Source organism: Nycticebus coucang, chromosome 11 (genome assembly GCF_027406575.1).
Source record: "Nycticebus coucang isolate mNycCou1 chromosome 11, mNycCou1.pri, whole genome shotgun sequence".
Taxonomy (NCBI): Eukaryota; Metazoa; Chordata; class Mammalia; order Primates; family Lorisidae; genus Nycticebus; species Nycticebus coucang.
Genome location: NC_069790.1, coordinates 36,689,622 through 36,716,317, shown reverse-complemented (window position 1 = coordinate 36,716,317; position 26,696 = coordinate 36,689,622). Strand labels below are relative to the sequence as shown.

Below are 26,696 nucleotides of genomic sequence, written 5' to 3'. Positions count from 1 at the left end.
ACCATGGAATCAAACTTGAACTCAACAGCAACAGCACTCTTCATTCTCAAACAAAGTCATGGAAACTAAAGACGAGATTAAGAAGGGAATTACCAAATTTTTGGAACAAAATGATAATGAAGACACAAATTAGTAAAACCTGTAGGATACTGCACAGGCAGCCCTAAGAGGGAAATTTATAGCATTGGAAGCCTTCATCAAGAAAACAGAAAGAGAGGAAGCCAACAACTTAATGGATCATTTCAAGCAACTGGAAAAGGAAGAACAGTGCAACCCCAAACCCAGCAGAAGAAAAGAATAACCAAAATTAGGGCATAATTAAATGAAATTGAAAACAAAAGAATCATTCAGAAGATCAACAAAACAAAAAGTTGGTTTTTTGAAAAGATTAACAAAATTAATAAACATTTGACCAACCTAACCAGAAATAGTAAAGTAAAATCTATCAGAAACAATAACAGAGAAATAACAATACACACTTCAGAAACTCAAAAAATCTTCAATGATTACAACAAAAATCTCTATTCCCAGAAATACGAAACTCTGAAAGAAATGGACCAATACCTGGAAGCACACCAACTTCCTAGACTCAAGCAGAAAGAATCAGAAATCTTGAATAGACCAATATTAATCACTAAAATAGCATCAACAATATGAAATCTCCCAAAAAGGAAAAGTCCAGGACCAGATGGCTTCACATCTGAATTCTATCAAACCTTTCAAGAAGAACTAATACCTATGTTATACAACTTTTTCCAAAGCATAGAAAAAGAAGGAATACTTCCTAACATATTCTATGAAGCAAATATCACCCTGAGACCCAAACCAGGAAAGGATCCAAAAAGAAAGAAAATTATTGACCAATATCATTAATGAATATCGATGCGAAAATATTCAATAAGATCTTAGCAAACAGAATTCAACAACACATCAAAAAAATTACACACCATGATCAAGTTGGTTTTATTCCATGGTTACAGGGTTGGTTCAAAATATGCAAATCTATAAATATAACACATCACATCAATAAAATAAAAAACAAAGACCATATGATTCTCTCAATTGTTGCAGAAAAAGCCTTTGATAATATCCACCATCATTTCATGATCAGAACACTTAAGAAAATAGGCATAGAAGGAACATTTAACTGATAGAGGCCATCTACAGCAAACCCACAGCCAATATCATATTGAATGGTGTAAAATTGAAAACATTTCCAATCAGATCAGGAACGAGGCAAGGATGCCCACTGTCTCCACTGCTATTTAACATAGTAATGGAAGTTTTAGCCACTGCAATCAGGCAAGAGAAGGCAATCAAGGGTAGCCAAATAGGGTCAGAGGAAATCAAATCTCACTCTTCACTAATAATATAATCCTATACATGGAAAATCAGAGGGACTCAAATTCAAAACTCTTAGAAGTGATCAAGGAATACAACAGCATCTCAGGATACAAAATCAATACTTACAAGTCAGTAGCTTTTATATATGCCAACAATAGACAATCTGAAAATATAGTCAAGGATTCTATTCCTTTTACAGTAGTGCCAAAGAAGAGGAAATATCTGGGAATTTAGCTAACAAAGAACATGAAAGATCTCTATAAAAAGCACTATGAAACTCTGAGAAAAGAAATAGTTGAGGCTAGGTGGACCTCCAGAAGAGCTGCGCCACGACCCACGATCCGTACCCACCTGGACCTCTGGAAGGGCTGTAACACGAACCACAACCCATGCCCCGTGCCCGCCAAGCCTCCACACACCCTGATCAAGAACTCAGGGACCCGCAACCTCCCTCCGGTATCCTCCTTGCCTCCACATTAGCCCACTCGTCTGGCCAGGGACTCTGGTAGCCCCGTGCCCTCCGGAGCACTCCCTGCCTCTGAATGGAGCCCTTCTCCTGGCCAGAGACTTCTGGAGCCTTGGGACCTCTGTGCCAAAGTCACTGGGTGCCAGGCACTCCCAGAACCATGTGCACCACACCCGCCCTGTTGCTGGATCTGGGTGTGTCACACTCTGGAGCTGCTCCCACAACCAGAACTCCCTGGCTGGGGGACCCCAAAGGAGCTACACAGGGTCACTCCTTACAAAGATCCAGCAACAATAGAGTGATCCCAATGGGGTCTAATCTTGGAGAGACACCTCCCAAACTCTGAGGATGGCCAGAGGCAACAGTGAAAAACAGTCATGAGGCAAAATCAACGGAAATACTCTGGCAATATGAATAATCAGAGTAGATCAACTCCACCAAGGAACAATGGGGCAGACACAGCACAAGAGCCCATGCACAAATAGCTGAGATGTCAGAAATCGAATTCAGAATCTGGATAGCAAATAAGATTGAATTAGAATTCCAAGCAGTAACCCAAAAGATGTCTCAAGAATTCAACGAATTCAAAGACCAAATGACCAAAGATTTTGACACATTGAGACAAGAACTTGCAGCCCTCAAAGATCTGAGAAACACGGCAGAATCCCTCAGTAACAGAATGGAGCAAGCAGAAGAAAGAATTTCAGACATTGAAGACAAAGCTTTCAAATACTCCCAAACTCTCAAAGAGGAAGAGAAATGGAGGGCAAAAACAGATCACTCTCTCAGCAAGCTCTGGGATAATTCGAAGAAAACCAGTATTCGTCTTATAGGGATCCCTTTGTCCTTCACAAGGTACAGAGTCTCTTCTCCATGAGATTATAAAAGAGAGCTTTCCAGATACGCCAAGAGATTCTGAAATTCAGATAGCAGACAGTGTCAGAACTCCAGCAGGACTCAACCTGAATAAGACTTCCCCCAGACATATCATTATCAATTTCACTAAAGTTAATATGAAGGAGAAAATTTTGAAAGCAGCCAGATGAAAGAAAAACATTACCTACAAGGGAAGAAATAGCCACAGAGCTCTCTACTGAAATACCTACAAGGGAAGAAATAGCCACAGATCTCTCTACTGAAACCTTTCAAACTAGAAGAGGATGGTCATCAACTTTCAATCTCCTAAAACAAAATAACTTTCAACCAAGGATCCTGTACCTAGCTAAACTGAATTTCATTTATGATGGAGAAATTAAATACCTCAATGACATTCACATGTTGAAGAAATTTACCATAACTAAACAAGCTCTCCAGGATATTCTCAGACCTATCCTCCATAAAGACCAGCGTAATCCTCCACCACAAAAGTAAACCCACCCAGAAAATTTTGATCAAATTCCAACTTCCACAGTTGCAAAAGGATTAAAAATGTCCACCGGACTCTCAAAAGGCTTATCAATATTCTCAATTAATGTGAATGGTTTAAATTGTTCTCTAAAGAGGCACATGTTGGCTGACTGGATACAAAAACTCAAGCCAGATTATCTGCTGCATACAAGAATCACATCTTACATTAAAAGACAAAAATAGACTCAAGGTGAAGGGATTGTCATCTATACTCCAGGCAAATGGAAAACACAAAAAAGCAGGTGTTGCAATCCTATTCGCAGACACAATAGGCTTTAAACCAACCAAAATAATTAAGGATAAGGATGGACACTTCATATTTGTTAAAGGTAATACTCAATATGATGAGATTTCAATTATTAATATTTATGCACCCAACCAGAACGCATCTCAATTTATAAGAGAAACTCTAACAGACATGAGCAACTTGATTTCCTCCAGTACCATAGTAGTTGGAGACTTTAACAGCCCTTTAGCAGTACTAGACAGCTGCTTCAAAAAGAAGCTAAGCAAAGAAATTTTAGATTTAAACTTAACTATTCAACGTCTGCACTTAATATACATCTAGAGAATATTTCACCCCAACAAAACTGAATACACATTCTCCTAATCAGCCCATGGAACATACTCCAAAATCGACCACATCCTAGGCCACAAATCTAACCTCAGCAAATTTTAAAAAACAGAAATTATTCCTTGCATCTTCTCAGACCATCAAGCAATAAAAGTTGAACTCAATAATGACAGGAACCTGCATACAAAAACATGGAAGCTAAACAACCTTATGCTGAAAGACAGATGGGTTATAGACGAGATTAAGAAGGAAATCACCAAATTTTTGGAACAAAACAACAATCAAGACACGAATTACCAGAACTTCTGGGATACTGCAAAGGCAGTCCTAAGAGGGAAATTTATAGCACTGCAAGCCTTCCTCAAGAAAATGAAAAGAGAGGAAGTAAATAACTTAATGGGACATCTCAAGCAACTGGAGAAGGAAGAACACTCCAACCACAAACCCAGCAAAAGAAAAGAAATAACCAAAATCAGAGCAGAATTAAATGAAACTGAAAACAAATGAATTATACAACAGATCAATAAATCCAAAAGTTGTTTTTTTTAAGATCAATAAAATAGATAAACCATTGGCCAACCGGAACCAGGAAAAAAAAGAGTAAAATCTCTAATTTCATCAATCAGAAATGGTACGATGAAATAACAACAGACCCCTCAGAAATTCAAAAAATCCTTAACGAATACTACAAGAAACTCTACTCTCACAAATATGAAAATCTGAAAGAAATTGACCAATACCTGGAGACTTAGCCAGAATGAAGTGGAAATGTTAAACAGGCCTATATCAAGTTCTGAAATAGCATCAACTATACAAAATCTCCCTAAAAAGAAAAGCCCAGGACCAAGTGGCTTTATGTCAGAATTCTACCAAACACTTAAAGAAGAACTAGTACCTATATTACTACTATATTACTAAACCTCTTCCAAAACATAGAAAAAGGAATACTACTCAACACATTCTACCAAGCAAACATCACATTGAACCCCAAACCAGGGAAAGACCCAACAAGAAAAAAAAATTACAGACCAATATCACTAATGAATATTGTTGCTAAAATACTCAATAAGATCCTAACAAACAGAATCCAACAACACATCAAAAAAATTATACACCATGACCAAGTCGGATTTATCCCAGGGTCTCAAGGCTGGTTCAATATACATAAATCTATAAACGTAATTCAGCACATAAACAAACTAAAAAATAAGGACCATATGATTCTTCCAATTGATACAGAAACAGCTTTTGATAATATCCAGCATCCCTTCATGATCAGAATACTTAAGAAAATTGATATAGAATGGACATCTCTTAAAATAATAGAGACAATCTACAGCAAACCCACAGCCAATATTGTATTGAATGGAATTAAATTGAAATCATTTCCACTTAGATCAGGAACCAAGAAAGGTTGCCCATTGTCTCCATTGCTCTTTAACATTGTAATGGAAGTTTTAGCCATTGCAATTAGGGAAGAAAAGGCGATCAAGGGTATCCACGTAGGGTCAGAAGAGATCAAACTTTCACTCTTCACAGATGATATGATCGTGTATCTGGAAAACACTAGGGATTCTACTACAAAACTTTTAGAAGTGATCAAGGAATACAGCAATGTCTCAGGCTACAAAATCAACACCCCATAAATCTGTAGCCTTTATATATACCAATAATAGCCAAGCCGAAAAAACAGTCAAGGACTCTATTCCTTTCACAGTAGTGCCAAAGAAGATGAAATATTTGGGAGCATACCTAACAAAGGACGTGAAAGACCTCTACAAAGAGAACTATGAAACTTTAAGAAAAGAAATAGCTGAAGATATTAACAAATGGAAAACCATATCATGCTCATGGCTGGGAAGAATCAACATTGTTAAAATGTCTATACTACTCAAAGCAATATATTATTTTAATGCAATTCCTATTAAAGATCCATTGTCATATTTTAAAGATCTTGAAAAAATAATACTTTGTTTTATGTGGAATCAGAAAAAAACTCGAATAGCCAAAACATTACTCAGCAATAAAAACAAAGCAGGAGGAATCATGCTACCAGACCTGAGACTGTACATAAATCAATAGTGATCAAAACAGCATGGTATTGGCAGAAAAACAGAAGAGTAGATGTCTGGAACAGAATAGAGAACCAAGAGATGAATCCAGCTACTTACTGTTATTTGATCTTTGACAAGCCAATTAAAAACATTCAGTGGGGAAAAGATTCCCTATTTAACAAATGGTGCTGGGTGAACTGGCTGGCGACCTGTAGAAGATTGAAACTCAACTCATACCTCTCACCATTAACTAAGGTAGACTCTCACTGGATAAAAGATTTAAACTTAAGACATGAAACTATAAAAATACTTGAAGAAAGTTCAGGGAAAACTCTTGAAGGCATCAGCCTGGGTGAATATTTTATGAGGAGGACACCCCAGGCAATTGAAGCAGTATCAAAAAACACTACTGGGACCTAATCAAAGTAAAAGGATTCTGCACAGCCAAGAACATAGTACGTAAAGCAAGCAGACAGCCCTCAGAATGGGAGAAAATATTTGCAGGTTATACCTCCAATAAAGGTCTAATAACCAGAATCCACAGAGAACTCAAACATATTAGCAAGAAAAGAACACGTGACCCCCATCTCAGGGTGGGCAAAGGACTTGAAGAGAAACTTCTCTAAAGAAGACAGACGCATGATCTACAAACACATGAAAAAAAGCTCATCATCCTTAATCATCAGAGAAATGCAAATCAAAACTACTCTGAGATATAACCTAACCCCAGTAAGAGTAGCCCACATAACAAAATCCCAAAACCAGAGATGTTGGCGTGGATGTGGAGAAAAGGGCACACTTCTACACTGCTGGTGGGAATGCACACTAATACATTCCTTCTGGAAAGATGTTTGGAGAATACTTAGAGATCTAAAAATAGACCTGCCATTCGATCCTATAATTCCTTTTCTAGGTTTATTATCCAGAAGACCAAAAATCACAATATACCAAAGACATCTGTACCAGAATGTTTATTGCAGCCCAATTCATAATCGCTAAGTCATAGAAGAAGCCCAAGTGCCCCTCGACCCACAAATGGACTAGCAAATTGTGGTACATGTATACCACGGAATATTATGCAGCCTTAAAGAAAGATGGAGACTTTACCCGTTTCACGTTTACATGGATGGAGCTAGAACATATTCTTCTTAGCAAAGTATCTCAGGAATGGAAGAAAAAGTAACCAATGTACTCAGCCCTACTATGAAGCTAAATTATAGCTTTCACATGAAGGCTATAACCCACCTATAGCACAAGGCTATGAGGAAAGAGCCAAGGAAGGGGAAGGGAGGGGGGAGGTTAGGATGGAGGGAGGGTAATGGGTGGAGCCACACCTAGGATCTTAGAATGGGTACAGGGGAAACTTACTAAAGGCAGAATACAAATGTCTACATACAATAACTAAGAAAAGGCTACGTTGAACAGTTTGATGAGAATATTTCAGATTGTATATGAAACCAGCACACTGTACACAGCTTGCACTAATTGATTTGCACTAATGTACACAGCTATGATTTACGAATAAAAAAATAAACAAAATGAAAATCAAAATTTTTCATCAAGTAAAATAAAAGGAAAAAGAATAGAATAACATCTAATAAAAAAGAATATGACATTTAGTAACAAAGGAAATTGTACTGTTGGTACAAAGTAAATTAGTATGCCTTTGAAAGGGGAGTTTTCAGTATCTATTAAAAATTACAGTGTCCCTACCATTCAACCAGAAAATGGTATTGCTAGGTATTTACTGTGCACAAAGTGGCACAGGGCTTCTAAACTCCTTGAAATTTCCTAAGTGATAGGGGTGCCGTCATTACTTATGAGTCCCTTGGGGCCACACCTACGGTGCATCTTAGAATGGGTAGGCAAAACCTACTAAATGCAGAATACAAATGTCTACATACAATAACTAAGAAAATGCTATGAAAGCTACATTGAACAGTTTGATGAGAATATTTCAGATTGTATATGAAACCAGCACATTGTACCCCTTGATTACACTAATGTACACAGCTATGATTTAACAATAAAAATAAAATAATAAAATTAAAAAAAAAAAGAAAGAAATAGTTGAAGATGTTAACAAATAGAAAAACATACCACGCTCATGGCTGGGAAGAATCAACTTTGTTAAAATGTCCATACTACCCAAAGCAATCTACAGATTTATTGCAATCCCTATTAATGCACCATTGTCATACTATAAAGACCTTGAAAAAGTAGGATGTCATTTTATATGGAATCAGAAAAAAAACCTCAAATAGCAAATCTATTACTCAGAAATAAGAATAAATCAGGTGGTATCATGTTACCAGACTTCAGGCTATACTACAAAACTATAGTGATCGAAACAGCATGGTACTGGCATAAAAACAGAGTGGTAGATTTATGGAACAGAATAGAGAACCAAGAGATGAACCAAGCTACTTATTGTCATTTGATCTTCAACAAGCCTACCAAAAATATTCAGTGAGGGAAAGACTCCCTATTTAACAAATGGTGCTGGGTGAACTGGCTGACAACCTGTAGAAGACTGAAAATAGACCCCCACCTTTCACTATTAACAAAAATTGATTCTCACTGGATAAAAGATTTAAACTTCAGACATGAAACTATAAAAATACTAGAAGAGGGGTGGCGCCTGTGGCTCAGTCGGTAGGACGCCGGCCCCATATACCGAGGGTGGCGGGTTCAAACCCGGCCCCGGCCAAACTGCAACCAAAAAATGGCCGGGCGTTGTGGCGGGCGCCTGTAGTCCCAGCTACTCGGGAGGCTGAGGCAAGAGAATCGCTTAAGCCCAGGAGTTGGAGGATGCTGTGAGCTGTGTGAGGCCACGGCACTCTACCGAGGGCCATAAAGTGAGACTCTGTCTCTAAAAAAAAAAAAAAAAAAAAAATACTAGAAGAGAGTGCAGGGAAAACACTCGAAAAAATTGGCCTGGGAAAACATTTTATGAGGAGGACCCCTGGACAATTAAAGCAATCCCAAAAATACATTACTGAGATCTGATCAAATTAAAAAGCTTTTGCACAGCCAAGAGCACAGTAAGTAAAGTGAACAGACAACCTTCAGAATGGGAGAAGATTTTTGCAGGTTATGCTTCCGACAAAGGTCTGATAACTAGAATGTACAGAGAACTCAAACTAATCAATAAGAAAAGAATAAATAGGGCGGCGCCTGTGGCTCAAGGAGTAGGGCACCAGTCCCATATGCCGGAGGTAGTGGGTTCAAACCCAGCCCCGGTCAAAAACCAAAAAAAAAGAAAAGAATAAATAACCCCATTTCTATGTGGGCAAGAGATTTGAACAGAAACTTCTCTAATGAACACATTCAAAGGGCCTACAAACACATGAAAAAATGCTCATCATCCTTAATCATCAGAGAAATGCAAGTCAAAACCAGTTTGAGATATCATCTAACACCAGTGAGATTAGCCACATCACAAAATCCCAAAACTATAGATGTTGGTGTGGATGTGGAGAGAAGGGAACGCTTCTACACTGGTGGTGGGAATGCAAGCTAATATGACCTTTTCAGAAAGAAGTTTGGAGAACACTCAAGGAACTAAAAGTAGACCTACCGTTCGATCCTGCAATTCCTCTACTAGGTATATACCCAGATGATCAAAAATTATTTTACAACAAAGACATTTGTACCAGAATGTTTATTGCAGCCCAATTCATAATAGCCAAGACACAGAAACAGCCCAAGTGCCCATTGAGCCATGAATGGATTAATAAATTGTGGTATATGTACACCATGGAATATTATGTGGCCATAAAAAAGATGGAGATGTCACATCTTTTATGTCTACCTGGATGGAGCTAGAACATATTCTTCTTAGTAAAGTATCTCAAGAATGGGAAAAAAAGTATCCAATGTACTCAATACTACTATGAAATCAATATGTAATCACCTACACACTGATATGAATGGCAAAACATTAACTATAGTCCAGAAAATAGAAGGGAAGAGGAGAGAAAGGAGGGGGGAAGGGGGATATGAGAAGAAGATGGGTATTTGGGGACCTCAAGTAATGTGCATAATGCAATGGCACATTTCAAAACTATTAAAAAAGGAGTATAATTGTGATGGATGTGTTACTTAGTTCAATGTAAGCATTTCACATTGTATACTGAAGCAGTACTCTGAACCCCATAAATGCACCAATGTACAAAGTTAAGATTTAATAAAAAATTTTTAAAAGAAGGTATTGGAATCCTTTTGAGTTCAACACATTTGTAAGACACAAAATCAAGATTTCTCATACAGCAAATGAAATGAAAGCCAACTAGAAGAAATAATAGATGTAGATATTGATAAGCTGATCCTGAGGTTTCTATGAAGAGGGAGAAGACCCCAAATAGTCAACACAATATTGAAAGAGAAGAACAAAATTGCAGTGCTGACACTATCTGATTTTGACATTTACCTTAAAGCCAGAACTTAGTATTGGTGAAAGAATAGACAAATAGATCAATTGAAAAGAATACAGAGCCCAAAAATAAACCCAAATAAATATAGCCAACTGATCTCTGACAGTTGATATATGAACAAAGGCAATAAAATGGAGAAAGATTATCTTTCAACAAATCATACTGAAGCAATTGGACATATACATGCAAAAAAATAATAATAAATCTTAACACAGACCTTGTATCTTTCACAAAAATAAATTCAAAATGGACCACAGATCTAAATATAAAATGGAAAATTATAAAACCCCTGGACCTAGATAAGAACATAAGAAAAACTCTAGATGACCTTGAGTTTGGCAGTGGCTTTTTAGAAGGCATGATTTATGAGAGAAGTTAGACTTCATTAAAATAAAAAAAACTTACGTTTTGCAAAGACATTGCCAAGAGAATGAGAAAACAAGCCACAGAGAAAATATTTGTAAAAAATTTATGTAATAAGGGCCATTTCCAAAATATACAAAGAACTCTTTAAAACTCAACAATTAAAAAATGAACAATCCAACTAAAAAGTTGACAAAAGGCCTGAACAGATACCTCACTGAAGAGGATACACAGATAAGCACAAAAAAGATGCTCAACATTACATGACACTGGGGAATTGTGAATTAAAACTATGAGACAGCACACCACACCTGTTAAGAATAGTCAAAATCCAGAATAAAGACAAAACTACCTGCTGGTAAGAAGGTTGAGCAACAGGAACTCTCATTCATTGCTGCTGGGAATGCAAAATGGTACAGTTGCTTTGGAAAACAATTTGGCAATTTCTAACAAAAATTAACATACTTCTGCCACACAATCTATCAAACTCCTTGCTACTTACCTAAATGAACTGAAAACTAAGATCCTCACAAAAGCCTGCATCTAGCTTTACTCATAGTTGCTAAAACTGGAAAGCAATCAAGATATCCTTCAGTAGGTAAATGGGTACACTGTAGTATACCTAGACAATGAAATACTATTTAGCACTTAAACATGATTTCAGACCATGGAAAGACATGGAAGAAACTTAAATGCATACTGCTAAGTGAAAGAAACCAGTTGGAAAAGACTACATCCTGTATTATTCCAACAGATGACATGATGGAAAAGACAGAACTATGGGGACAGTAAAAAAGCGGTTGTCCTGGGCTGGGAGACGATAGAGATGAATAGGCAGAGCACAGAGAATGTTTCGGGCAGTGAACCTACTCTATATGATGTATAATGGTGGCTACATGTCACTACCCATTTGTCCAAACCCACAGAACGTACAATAAATACCGAGTTGACAGTGGGTGACAACATGTCAATGTAGGTTCATCAACTGTCACAAACGTGCCACACTCTGACTTGGGATATTGGTAGTGGGGAGACTGTGCACGGCTGGGGTAGGGGGAAGAGAGGAACTCTCTGTATGATCAATTCTGCTGTACACCTATTTTTTAGACTGTTCTAAAAAATACAGTCTCTTAAAAAAAAAAAAGTTTCATGAATGACCAAGACTGAGATGAGTACCAAAAAAAGAAAGATAATAGTAAAACAGTTCATTTCTGATAGTAACCAAAACTACAAGGTACCTAAAAACAGATCATATAAAAAATATGTAAGAGATTGATAGGGGAAGATATCCTAGGTGTGTGGATGGAAACACAATATCTCAAAAGTGTCATATTTATGTAACGAGCTATAAACTGAATATGCGTTCTAAAAAAATCCCTATAAGAGTGTGACATATTCTTCACGGAATGTGACAAATTAAAACTACAAAGTGAACAAGAATAGTTAAGAGACTTGCCTTTCCCATCTACCACGACTTCCCCCGAAAGTCTTACTATAAACCTTTGCTGATTAAAACAGGATAGTGTAGGCACAAGGATAAACAGGACAATGGGATAAAGAGAACAGAAATAAATCCAAATGCAACATATATATTGATATAAACTTCATATACAACAGAGTTTACATTACAGATCAGTGGGCAAGGAATCCAGTGGATGTTGCTGGGTTAACTGGCTTAACATGAGGCTCTACCTCACACCATACATGTAAATACATTTCAGATGACCAGTTAACACTGTTCATACCTAGCTATTAACCTAGCTATTCTACTTTTAGTACTTTATTCTAAGGAAATAATAGGGAAAGAGCAAAACATATATGTGGTCCTCCCAGTATTACTTATAATGGGAAAAAAATAAAAACATAAATGCACAACTAAGAATTAAATAAATTGCATAGTATATACATTTAATAATAATGATGTAATTTATATTATTGACATAAACATAATCCTATAAAGAGGAATTTTATATACAGTTATGATAATCAGCACTGTGGAGGTAGTGGATACCAGCTGAATCTGTTCAGTGGAACAGAAGATAAACCCACACAAATGTGCCCACGTGATTTCTGAACAAAAGTATAAAAGCAACTCAATGGAGGAAAAATGGTCTTTGTAACAAATGGTGCTGGAGCAACAGACATTTATAGGCAAACAAACAAAAAATACCTTGACTTATAGCTGACACTGTGTACCAAAACTAACTCAAAATGGGTCATTAACTTAAATATAAAACAAAACTATAAAACTTTTAGGGGAAAAAAGACATGAGAAAAAATCTTTAGGGCTTTAGGGCTAGGCAAAAACTTTGTAACACAGAGATAAACAAAATTCCATTAAAATCAATAAATTGGACTTAATCAAAATTAAAAACCTTTGTTCTGTTAAAGACTGATAGGATTAAAAAAGACAAGCTATAGACAGGGAGAAAACATTTGCCAACCATGTATTGACAAAGAACGATCACCTAGAATATATAAGAACTCTCAAAACTCAACAGTAAAAAAAAAAAAAAAAACAATCCAATTTAAAAAATGGGCAAGAGACGTGAACAATCATTTACCCAAAGCCAACATTTGGATGGCAAATAAGAACACAAAAGTGTGTTCGACATCCTTAGCCATCAGGGAAATGCAAATTAAAACTGCAATGAGGTATCACCACACACCTATCAGAGTGGCTAAAATAGAAAAAATAGTATGATGTCAGATGCTGGCACAGATGCAGAGAACCTGCATCGTTTATAGATTGCTAGAGAGGATGGAAAACAGTTTGGCTGTTTCTCAAAAAACTAAACACGCAACTACTGTGCAACCCTACAATTACAGTCCGGGATATTTATTCCAGGGAAATGAAGATGTAGGCGCACACACACACCCACATACACAGCCCTGCACATGAGTCTCTGTAGCAGTTTCTTTTGTAAGAGCTAACAAACTGGAAAAAACCCAGAGATCCTTCAGTGGATGAATAGTTATAAGTACTATAACCTCCATAACATGGAGGCACCTCCGTAACATGGAATACTTTGATATACAAAACAACATGAATGAATCTTCAGAAAATCATGCCAAGTAAAAAAAAAGCCAATTCCAAAAGGTTACATACTATTTGACTCTATTTGTATAATATACTAGAAATAATAGAAATAAAGGACAGAGCAGTGATTGCCAGGGTTTAAGGAGGGGGAAGAGGTGGGTAGAAAGTCTGTGTAGCTGTAAAGCAGCAGCATGAGGGATCCTTGTGGTGATGGGCACGTTACCCGCCTGCCTGTGATGCTATACTATAGTTCTGAAAAATGTCACCACTGGGGAAACTTGGGTAAAAGGTACTCTGGATCTGTGAGCATTATTTATTACAACTGTGTATGAATTATAATCATCTCAAAATAAAATAGCATATATGAAATAATTCCCCTTTTATAAAATACGCATATGAACATACAATATCTAATATCTGCATAATAGTAAAACATTTGAAAATATAACAACAAAAGAGTAATGGTGGTTATCTAAGTTGGTAAGATGATATGTGATTTTTCCATTTCTTCTCTATACATTCATGTATTACAAGTTTTTCCACGAGCATGCTCCCCTGTAACAAAAATAAATGAAGCTATTTTCATCACGAAAAAGAAAATACATGCTACTGTATATTATTTTTTCACTGAATATTTTACTATATTAGTTTTTTCAAAACATTATTTTAAAAGCCGTTTAATATTCTATCACATCAATCTACCAATTTTACCATTTGCTGATGGGGCCTTAAGGATTGTTTCTACTTTCTTCTTGTTAAAAAGAACAATGAAATAGATATTATTCTACCTTAGTCGCCACATGCATCTCTGATTATGTCCCTCAGCTAGACCTCCAGCTGTACAGTTATTGGGTCATACAGTTAAGGACATTCGAATATACCAAACAATGGCTTTCTTGAAAAACTACGAATTTATGACTCATCATTAGTACAGGTGTGTGAGATCACTTCACTCTCTGAGAAGCTGCCAAAATTGTATTCACATTCCAAGCTCCATAGAGCAAAAAATAAATAAGAAAAACAGACATGCTAATCTCATATGGTGACATCAGGCAGAATAACACTGACTTCAGACCGATCTTTTACATTGCACAATCTAACACCTATCGGTCTTATTTGATCACCTTCCTTTCTCTTCACCACAAGAATGTTCAAAAGTCTTAGCCTGAGATCAAAACCTACCTCTCTCTGTCTCATCCTCTTGCCTTAATATAAAGGCAAGCCACGCTTGCCACCTTGCTGCCCCTCAAACCCATCGGACCCAACGCTTCTGTTTAAAAGCTCTTGAGCACATCCAAAGGGCTCACTCCCTCACTGACTAGGTCTTGGCTCAAATGTCCCTGCCAGAGGCCTTCCCACCCCACTCCGTGTAAATCAGCACCTCCTTCACCAGCTTGATTATCTGTATTAACCTGTTCTTTTTCCAGTAGTGACACACTGTAAGTCTTTGATTATTTCCCTACTTTCTTCGAAACTTGAAAAAAATTATATCCTATCCTCCAAGGCACTGCTACCCCAACTTGTACAGACTATACATTTTCTCTCATTAGCATGACAAGAATCAAGATTGGTTCCAGGCTCAGCCCCCAGAGTGCAGCGGCTAGCGGTCGGCCCAAGCCTGCTAAACAAACAAACAAACAACAACAAAATAAAAAATAGCTGGGGTGTTGTGGTGGGCACCTGTAGTCATAGCTACTTGGGAGACTAAGGCAAGAGAATTGCTTGAGCCCAAGAGTTTGAGGTTGCTGTGAGCTGTGATGCCACATCACTCTACACAGGGCAACATGAGACTCTGTCTCCAAAAAAAAAAAATCAGCTCCAAAATTTATTTCTCACCCCTCCATCCTACAATATTTTTTTAAGAGCTGCTTTGTATGGATAAATAATAACTGTACATATTTATGGAGCATGTGTGATTTTTTGAGACATGCAAATAATGTGTAATGATCAAATCAAGGTGATTGGAGTATCCATCACCTCAAACATTTATCATTCCTTTGTGTTAAGAACATTTCAAATGTTCTCTTCTAGCTATTTTGAAATAATAATTTATTGATAACTATAGTCACCCTACTACACTATTGAGCAATAGAATTTATTCCTTTTGTCTAATTGTATTTTTGTATCCAATAACTAACCTTTCTTTATCCCTGCGCCCCGCCAGCCTCTGGTAACCAGTATCTACTCTCTATCTCTATGAGACCAATTCTTTTAGCTCCTATATATGGTGAGAACATGTGATATGTTTCTTTCTGTGCCTGGCTTATTTCACTTAACATAATTTCCTCCAGGTTCATCATGTTGCAAATGACAGAATTTCATGCTTTTATACAGCTGAATTGTATTCTATTGCGCATATATACCACATCTTTTTTTGTCCATTCATCTGCTGATGGACACTTAGGTTGATATCATATCTTACCTACTGTGAAAACAGCTACAATAAACATGAGATTGCAAATACCTCTTTGATATACTGATCATGTTTATTTTTCTTTTTTTTGATATATTCCTAGCAGTGAGGTTGCTGGATCACATGGTTATTGTATTTTTAGTTTTTTGAGAAACCTCCATACCATTTTCCATAGAAGCTATGCTAATAAATGTTCCCACCAACAGTGTATAGGACAATCCTCATTTTTCCACATCCAATGACACGCACCAGCATCTGTTTCATTTTGCCTTTTTCATAACAGCCATTTTAACTGAGGTGACCTGCTATCTCATTGAGGATTTTTTTTTGAGACAAGAGTCTCAGTTTGTTGCCCTTGGTAGAGTACTATGGCATCATAGCTCACAGCAACCTCAAATTCTTGGGCTCAATCAATTCTATTGCCTCAGCCTCCCAAGTAGCTGGGACTACAGGCACCTGCCACAACACCTGGCTATTTTTAGAGATGGGGTCTCACTTTTGCCCAGGCTGGTCTTGAACCTGTGAGCTCAGGCAATCCACCCACCTTGGCCTCCCAAAGTGCTAGGACAATAGACGTGAGCCACTGTGCCCGTCCTCTCATTGAGGTTTTGATTTGCATTTTCTTCCTACAAATGTCATGACTGATGTCCTCTATTGATGTTAGCTTCCGCCTCTGCAAATATAATGTTGTTCACCAAGCAGCCCTATTCACGCTGCTCTCCGTTCAATACCCTAGACTGCTGTTTCATGCATCCTCCTCCCCACCACGTTTATAACATCCAGTTTCTTTGTCCTCAAAATCTGCCAATCCAACAAAGATAATAGAGTGAATACACTGATTCATACCAAGGTATGTTTGATTCAAATAGATTCAAATAGTAACTGAGAGAAATGTAATTCCTTAAAGTTTCTAACTAGAATAAGAAAGATATACAATATATGGTTCTGTTCCATTTATTTTTTCATGTTGTTATCACTTTGATTTTCTCACAGTCTTTCCACCTGAAAAGTCTTACTCTACTTTAACATTATCCAGGAAATATTTCCCTTCTGATTCTCATTCTGTTCGGCACTGACCTCCTCCCTCTGAACAGGGAGTAAAGCAAAGGATACCTCCCTCTGACATTCTGGCTCTCTATTCAAGCATGTTCCGCTTTAGTGAATCTCTAGTTCATAATGAATCCCATCAGAGTATGTTCTCTCCTCCTTTAAAATGTATTTAAATCCCCTTTCCCTTTCTACATATTCCACAGATCATATCCCACAGATGTGAAGATTCAGATACATAAATCAGTCCCACGAAAAACATTTTCTTTGAAATGCCATTAAATAATTAAATTATTTTTAGAAGAAACAAGTTGGAGTTTTTTTCTAAAGTCTTAAAAAAAAAAACCTTGGGTGGTGCCTGTGGTTCAGTGGGTAGGGCGCCAGCCCCATATACCGAGGATGGTAGGACTGAACCTGGCCCTGGCCAAACTACAACAACAACAAAAAAAACAGCCGGGCGTTGTAGTCCCGTTGTAGTCCCAGCAAGAGCTGGAGGTTGCTGTGAGCTGTGATGCCACGGCACTGTATCAAGGGGGACAAAGTGAGACTCTTGTCTCTTAAAAAAAAAAAAAAAAAAGACCTCTATAGTGTTCACTGTCTTCTGTCATTAAGATACATACTACAAGGCGGTTTGCTTGTTTTTATCACGCACTTAGATCCTTTTCATGGTTGCAGTAGACTACGTATTTTTAATATTAAATTTCATTTTTTTCTTGAAATCTGAAATAGATTAGAGCAAAGCGGTAAAATTTCACGTTACAGAACTATAAAGGCCTGTGCTATTTCAATGGTAGAATAAAGATCTTGAAAACAAATGGTGATACTTCTTTGCATTCTACACGAAAGCTTCCTGACATACACTCAACTGCACATTACCAGATGGCATAAGAAGTATCTCCAAAGAATTAAAATCTTTCTCTCCACAAAAGACTACTCACCAGACTTCCTTGCTTTCAAAGCAATGACAGCTGCGAGCTCTCTCTGCACCTAGTAAAATATTAGGGGAAAAAATCAAATTAGAAGACGAAAGAAGTGGCTCTCAAAAGCAGTGCTTTGTTTTTAGATATAGAACCCAAATTAAGACCTGCTGCAAAATTAAATATAGGTTTGTTGCTATCATTTTTTTTGCTTTTGCTTAGTACATGAAAACAAAAAAAAACCCTCAGCATAAGAATTTTAGGCCAAAAATAGTTTTAAAAAAAAGTTACATGGTTGCCAAAATGTATTAGTATATGTGCCATGATGATGAAAAGTACCTCAAAAACATAACTATATAAAATTCCAATATAATGTGATAGGAATTAAAATATGTATATGTGATACTATGGCCTAAATATTATTTATATCTAAAGATGTGGTTTATATAGAAATTCTAGAAAAGTTGAGATAAGTGACCCTGTCTCTGCTCAAAGACAATGGATGGGCTCACAGCACCCATCTTGGATAAGATACGACATAAAAGCAAGGGCCATCAACTCACAGGGCAGGTGAAATGGGTACAGACTAGATGAACTTTAAAACCCTAAATGTCTTAAATCTCCCTTATTTGTCCAAAAGTTTTTGGGCTTGCACATCCTCTTGCCCTTCCCACATTGAAGACTTAAATCCTTCCTTGAAAACATTCTCAAAGATGAACAAGAAACTGACAAAAAAAGATAAGTACAGTCACTTGTAAAGATAACATGAGGATAATCTTTGAGAAATCTGTGTTTGGTAAGCAATAAAAATTCCATAATGAGAAAGTGCCCTCCCTTTCAGGACACAGTCACTTCGGCTGAGTAGTCTGTGTGCTCAGATGAGAAGTTTGGGAGGGTCACACAGTCAACTATACGAGTATTGCAGTAATGACATGTTACAGAAAGAATATGGGAAGAGTTCAAGTTGAAATGCAGATTTCCTATTTAAATTAATTTAACTTCTTGCCCTATCTACCATTTTTATTGCCCGGCTTTCTCTGATTGTCTAGTGTGAACGCCATTCAAAAGGGCACAAGGAGTCCTTCTCCAACCTTGGTAGTCTAGGCTCTGAATATAGTCTTAGCTGAAAAAGTTACAGTTAAAGAACTTAGCAGGAAAAGAAAACTGGGGCAAATAGAAGTGATGCGTGACCACACGAAAGCCTTTATAAGTACTTGCATGTGTACTCAAATAATTTTAAAAAGCAACAAAGTAAAAACATCAATTATTGCATGTTTATAAAATTATTGCATGTCCCACGGGTGCAAAAAACACGCAAATTTCAAGCAATTTTGTTGGGAGTAAAACCGGTAACCCCCCTCTCCCCCCCAAAAAATGACTTGCTGGTAAAATGGGTATGTGCAGCATGTCTCAGTACACTGGACTGATAACCTTCAAGTCAACTTTGGAAAGTAATACATACATATCATACAATTATGTTCACGAACTCATCATAGAAAAAGTGCTTCAATACCTCACTGCCGAATGTTGCTTCGGTCACCTTCAGAAGCTATGCACCAATACCAGTGCCTAGTCCACCCTTTAAAGTACCTTTTCTAGTACGAGTTTACAAAACTAAATTGTCAGACCTCATATGAAATAGCTCTAATGAGCATTCCAGAAAATGAGTTCCAAAATTGCTTCGAAGGGTGGACTAGGCACTAGCATCAGTGCACAGCTTCCCAAGGGGAGTCCTTCGAAGGTGGACGCAGTGATAGTCAGCAATGACGTACGTAGCACTTTTTCTAGAATAAGTTTGCAAGCATACCTGTCTAACATCATAGATAACATCTTTTAAAATATGTATACATTTTGGGGGTACCTTCTGTATTTTAAGTTATTTGTAAGGTTCATCACAGTACTACCATCTCCTTTTAGGATTTTCCTTCCTTCACAACATTACAAATATTTGGGGGGTGGGGCAAAGATGTACATTGTAAATGCTCAGTGGCACCTTGTCAGTGGCTTCCTGATGCTATGGAAGACCCGAGCATGACTCACACATACAAAAAAAGCAGAGATCGAAAATGACACATGAGGCAGATCATTTAATTTCCCCATCAAGGATCAAAAACAGACATCTCCATCTTCCTCTTTCAATTTACCATACCTGAATTCCCTAGACAGGAAAATATCTTAGTTTCCCCAAGACTCAGGAATATATCTCTCTATAAGATTATACTTCAATCTTATAATCATTTCAACTCAAAATCGCTCTTTATTTTTACTTTGTTCTCTCTTTTTTTTTTTTTTTATTGCTGGGTATTCACTGAGGGTACAATAAGCCACGTTACACTGATTGCAATTGTTAGGCAAAGTCCCTCTTGCAATCATGTCTTGCCGCCATAAAGTGTGACGCACACCAAGGCCCCACCACCCTCCCTCTGTCCCTCTTTCTGCTTTTCCTCCCCCATCCATAACCTTAATTGTCATTAATTGTCCTCATATCAAAACTGAGTACATAGGATTAATGCTTCTCCATTCCTGTGATGCTTTACTAAGAATAATGTCTTCCACTTCTCTCCAGGTTAATACGAAGGATGTAAAGTCTCCATTTTTTTTAATGGCTGAATGGTATTCCATGGTATACATATACCACAGCTTGTTAATCCATTCCTGGGTTGGTGGGCATTTAGGCTGTTTCCACATTTTGGCGATTGTAAATTGAGCTGCAATAAACAGTCTAGTACAAGTGTCCTTATGATAAAAGGATTTCTTTCCTTCTGGGTAGATGCCGAGTAATGGGATTGCACGATCAAACGGGAGGTCTAGCTTGAGCGCTTTGAGGTTTCTCCATACATCCTTCTAGAAAGGTTGTACTAGTTTGCAGTCCCACCAGCAGTGTAAAAGTGTTCCCTTCTCTCCACATCCACGCCAGCATCTGCAGTTTTGAGATTTTGAGATGTGGGCCATTCTCACCGGGGTTAGATGATATCTCAGGGTTGTTTTGATTTGCATTTCTCTAATATATAGAGATGATGAACATTTTTTCATGTGTTTGTTAGCCATTCGTCTGTCATCTTTAGAGAAGGTTCTATTCATGTCTCTTGCCCATTGATATATGGGATTGTTGGCTTTTTTCATGTGGATTAATTTGAGTTCTCTATAGATCCTAGTTATCAAGCTTTTGTCTGATTGAAAATGTGCAAATATCCTTTCCCATTGTGTAGGTTGTCTCTTTGCTTTGGTTATTGTCTCCTTAGCTGTACAGAAGCTTTACAGTTTAATGAAGTCCCATTTGTTTATTTTTGTAGTTGTTGCAATTGCCATGGCAGTCTTCTTCATGAAGTCTTTCCCCAGACCAATATCTTCCAGTGTTTTTCCTATGCTTTCTTGGAGGATTTTTATTGTTTCATGCCTTAAGTTTAAGTCCTTTATCCAAATTGAATCAATTTTTGTGAGTGGGGAAAGGTGTGGGTCCAGTTTTAGTCTTTTACATGTAGACATCCAGTTCTCCCAACACCATTTATTGAATAGGGAGTCTTTCCCACAAGGTATGCTCTTGTTTGGTTTATCAAAGATTAGGTGGTTGTAAGATGTCAGCTTCATTTCTTGGTTTTCAATTCGATTCCAAGTGTCTATGTCTCTATTTTTGTGCCAGTACCATGCTGTCTGGACCACTATGGCTTTGCAGTACAGACTAAAATCTGGTATGCTGATGCCCCAAGCTTTATTTTTAATTACTAAGAACTGCCTTAGCTATATGGGGTTTTTCTGGTTCCATATAAAACGCAGTATCATTTTTTCCAAATCTTGAAAGTAGGATGTTGGTATTTTGATAGGAATGGCATTGAATAGGTAGATTGCTTTGGGAAGTATAGACATTTTAACAATGTTGATTCTTCCCATCCATGAGCATGGTATGTTCTTCCATTTGTTAATATCCTCTGCTATTTCCTTTCTGAGGATTTCATAATTTTCTTTACAGAGGTCCTTCACCTCCTTCGTTAGGTATATTCCTAGGTATTTCATTTTCTTTGAAACTATGGTGAAGGGAGTTGTGTCCTTAATTAGCTTCTCATCTTGACTGCTACTGCCATATACAAAGGCTACAGACTTGTGGACATTGATTTTATATCCTGAAACATTACTGTATTTTTTGATGACTTCTAGGAGTCTTGTGGTTGAGTCTTTGGGGTTCTCTAAGTATAAGATCATGTCATCGGCAAAGAGGGAGAGTTTGACCTCCTCTGCTCCCATTTGGATTCCCTTTATTTCTTTGTCTTGCCTAATTGTATTGCCTAGAACTTCCAGCACTATGTTGAATAGTAAAGGTGACAGAGGACAACCTTGTCTGGTTCCAGCTCTAACAGGAAAAGCTTTCAGTTTTACTCCATTCAGTAAAATATTAGCTGTGGGTTTGTCATAGATAGCTTCAGTCAGTTTTAGAAATGTGCCATCTATACCTATACTCTTCAGTGTTCTAATTAGAAAAGGACACTGGATTTTATCAAATGCTTTTTCTGCATCTACTGAGAGGGTCATGTGATCTTTATTTTTGCCTCTGTTAATATGGTGGATAACGCTTATGGACTTGCATATGTTGAACCAGCCTTGCATCCCTGGGATGAAACCTACTTGATAATGATGAATGACTTTTTTGATGATAAGCTGTAATCTATTGGCTAGGATTTTGTTGAGAATTTTTGCATCTATATTCATGAGTGAGACTGGTCTGAAATTCTCCTTTTTGTTTGGGTCTTTTCCTGGTTTTGGTATCAGGGTGATGTTTGCTTCATAGAATGTGTTGGGGAAGATTCCTTCTTCCTCAATTTTTTGGAATAATTTCTGCAGTACGGGAATAAGCTCTTCCTTGAAGGTTTGACAGAATTCTGGTGTGAAGCCATCTGGACCAGGGCATTTTTTGGTTGGAAGATTTTTTATTGTTTCTTTGATCTCAGTGCCTGAAATTGGTCTGTTCAGGAGCTCTATTTCTTCCTGGCTAAGTCTAGGGAGAGGGTGTGATTCCAAATATTGATCCATTTCCTTCACAATGTCAAATTTCTGGGCATAGAGTTTCTGGTAGTATTCAGAGATAATCTCTTGTATCTCTGTGGGATCAGTTGTTATTTCCCCTTTATCATTTCTGATTGAGGTTACTAGAGATTTTACTTTTCTATTTCTCGTTAGTCTGGCCAATGGTTTATCTATTTTAGTTATTTTTTCAAAAAACCAACTCCTTGTTTCATTAATTTTCTGAATGATTCTTTTGTTTTCAATTTTATTGATCTCTGATTTGATTTTGGATATTTCTTTTCTTCTACCGAGTTTAGGCTTAGATTGTTCTTCTTTTTCCAATTCCATAAGATCTCTTGTGAGATTGTTGATGCGCTCTCTTTCTGTTTTTTGAATGTAGGCATCGAAAGCGATGAATTTTCCTCTCAAAACTGCTTTTGCATTATCCCACAGGTTTTGGTAGCTTGTGTCTTCATTGTTGTTATGCTCAAGGAAGTTGATGATTTCCTGTTTTATTTCTTCCTGCACCCATCTGTTATTCAACAGAAGATTGTTTAATTTCCATGCCTTTGGGTGGGGTCGAGAATTTTTGTTAGAATTGAGTTCTACCCTTAGTGCCTTATGGTCTGAGAAGATACAAGGTAAAATTTCAATTCTTTTTATTCTGTTGATATTTGTTTTGTGTCCCAGGATATGATCAATTTTGGAGAATGTTCCATGGGGTGATGAGAAGAATGTGTATTCTTTATCTTTGGGATAGAGTGTTCTATATGCGTCTATCAAGCACAGTTGTTCTAGGGTCTCATTTAAATCTCTTATTATCTTTGTTTAATTTCTGTTTAGAGGATCTGTCTAGCTCTGTAAGAGGAGTGTTAAAGTCCCCTGTTAATATGGTTATTATCGGATATCATATTGCTCAGACTGAGTAAGGTCTGTTTCAAGAATCTGGGAGCATTTAAATTGGGTGCACAAGTATTTAGAATTGAAACATCTTCTTGTTGTATTTTTCCCTTGACCAATATAAAGTGACCATCTTTGTCTTTTTTGACTTTAGTTGCTTTACACCCACATGAATCTGAAAATAAGATCACAACTCCTCTTTTCTTCTGAATTTCATTTGCCTGAAAAATTGTCTTCCAACCCTTGATTCAGAGTTTTAATTTGTCTTTTGAAGCCACGTGTGTTTCTTGCAGACAGCAAATGGATGGCTTGTGTTTCTGAATCCAGTCAACCAATCTATGTCTCTTCAGTGGGGAATTCAAGCCATTAACATTTATTGAGATAATTGATAAGTGTGGTAGTATTCTATTCGTCTTATTTTGTGAGAGTCCATTGCTTAGTTTTATCTTTTGCAGTAATGTGGAGGTTTGGTTCTGTCCTTTAATTTCTGAGTTCTTACTTTGCTGCTGATCCATTGTGATGGTCAGTGTGTAGAACAGGTTGAAGTATTTCCTGTAGAGCTGGTCTTGTTGTGGGAATATCCTCAATGTTTATATATCCGTAAATGATTTGATTTCTCCGTCAATTTTAAAGCTTACCTTAGCGGGGTACAGAATTCTGGGCTGGAAATTGTTCTGTTTAAGTAGATTAAAGGTAGATGACCATTGTCTTCTTGCTTGGAAATTTTCATTAGAGAAGTCTGCAGTCACCCTGATGGATTTGCCCCTGTAGGTCAACTCGCGCTTACTTTTGGCAGCTTGCAGAATCTTTTCTTTTGTCTTGACTTTGGACAGGTTCATCACAATGTGTCTTGGAGAAGCTCGGTTAGAGTTGAGGCGACCTGGGGTCCGATAGCCCTCTGAAAGCAGTGTGTCAGAATCTTTGGTAATATTTGGGAAATTTTCTTTTATAATATTCTCTAGTATGGCTTCCATTCCTCTGGGGCATTCTTCTTCCCCTTCTGGAATTCCTATAACTCGTATGTTGGAACGCTTCATAAAGTCCCATAATTCTGACAGTGAACGTTCTGCTTTCTCTCTTTTCTTTTCTGCCTCTTTTACTATCTGAGTTATCTCAAGAACTTTGTCTTCTACCTCTGAAATTCTTTCTTCTGCGTGGTCTAACCTGTTGGTGATACTTTCCATTGCATCTTTAAGTTCCCTAATTGACTGCTTCAGTTCCTTCAGCTCTGCTATATCCTTTCTATATTCTTCATATCGTTCATCTCTTATTTGATTCTGTTTTTGTATTTCCTTTTGGTTATTTTCCACTTTATTAGCAGTTTCCTTCATTGTTTCCATCATTTCTTTCATTGTTTTCAACGTGTGTATTCTAAATTCCCTTTCTGTCATTCCTAACATTTCTGTATAGGTGGAATCCTCTGCAGTAGCTACCTCATGGTCCCTTGGCGGGGTTGTTCTGGGCTGGTTCTTCATGTTGCCTGGAGTTTTCTGTTGATTCTTCCTCATGAGTGATTTTTTTTATCTGTTTCCTTGCCCTAATTTTCCTTTCACTTCCTCTTGCTCTTTAAGTTCTTGTGCCTATGGACTAAGGTTTCGATGAGTCCTTTTGGTACAGGACCAGAAGGATGAGAAGGTTGAAGAGCAAGAAAGGGATGAAAGAAAGGAGGAACAAGCGAAAAGAAAAAAAAAATAGAGAAAGGAGGGTGGTGGGTAAAAGGAATATTGACAGAAAGAAGAGACGCACAGAAAGAGGGAGACAGAGGAATATAGCAATATAAGGTTCTGTACTTTGACACAACCTTAAAAAAACTCCACCTTCTCTGGGTGCCCTGTTGGGTGGTTCCCTTGAGGTCAGCAGCTCTTTGCTAACCTGATCAGACACAGTACTCCACCTCCACCAAGTAGAGAGGAAAGACAAAAATGCTATAAATCAAACCAAAGCAAGCAAACAGAAAACTTTATGGGATAAAATTGGGTGAAAAACCAAATAATATCGATAGAAACACTAGCAAAAATGAAGTTCTAGTTATTGAAAAAGGCAGCAATGGGAAATTGTAATTAAACTAGAAAAATTAAGAAAAAAGATCTGTATGGAAAAGGTTGAAATTAAAAAACAAAACAACATCAACAACATCAAAATAAACAAAAAAATAACCAAACAATAAAAACAAAAACAAAACACAACCAAAAACAAAGCAGTATGTATATGTTGTTGAATATTGTCTGGGCAACATGTGGTCTTCTGGGGTATGAGATGTTAATCACAGTGCTGATACAACTGGAGGCTGCTGATTTCTCAAACCCCAGCAGGTAGACACCCTAAATCTCTCTTCAGCCCTCTTAAAAGGCACTTTGAACTTGTAAACTTGCTGAGCAGAAGCTTTCCCAGGAAAGTGATTGTTGCTGGAATCACTGTTGAAGTGGCTATCCACTTACCCTGTATGCCAAAACCAGTCTCACTCTGCCCCTGAGGGTTAGGGCTGTAAGGTGGCTCCGACCCCACCCTTAGGCTACTCAGTCGCTAGGTTACCAGCTCCCCCCAATTCTTGCTCCCGACCCTGAGGGCGGAGCTTGCCGGGGCAGATCACTCACAATGGCTACCTATGGCCCACAGCCAAACACTGTTAGCGCCGTCTGGCTGAATGGCTCAGACTGGGGCCCTAGACAACAGCCAAAGTTCTCCGCACTCCTGCTCAGGCTCTCCCCAAGGCAGTTCAACTGAGTGCCAAGTCCAAAGA

The 26,696-nt window shown here is 37.6% G+C and overlaps 1 protein-coding gene across 3 annotated transcripts in view; it reads right to left on the bottom strand.

The window, feature by feature from the left end:
- The window catches only part of RAPGEF5 (Rap guanine nucleotide exchange factor 5), a 271,113-nt gene that overhangs the window by 148,165 nt on the left and 96,252 nt on the right, over window positions 1–26,696 (bottom strand). For all 3 annotated transcript variants that reach the window (XM_053609433.1, XM_053609434.1, XM_053609435.1), the window contains exon 7: window positions 18,083–18,131. In XM_053609433.1, the coding sequence (XP_053465408.1) occupies window positions 18,083–18,131 (49 nt within the window). The remainder of the gene's footprint in view (window positions 1–18,082; window positions 18,132–26,696) is intronic.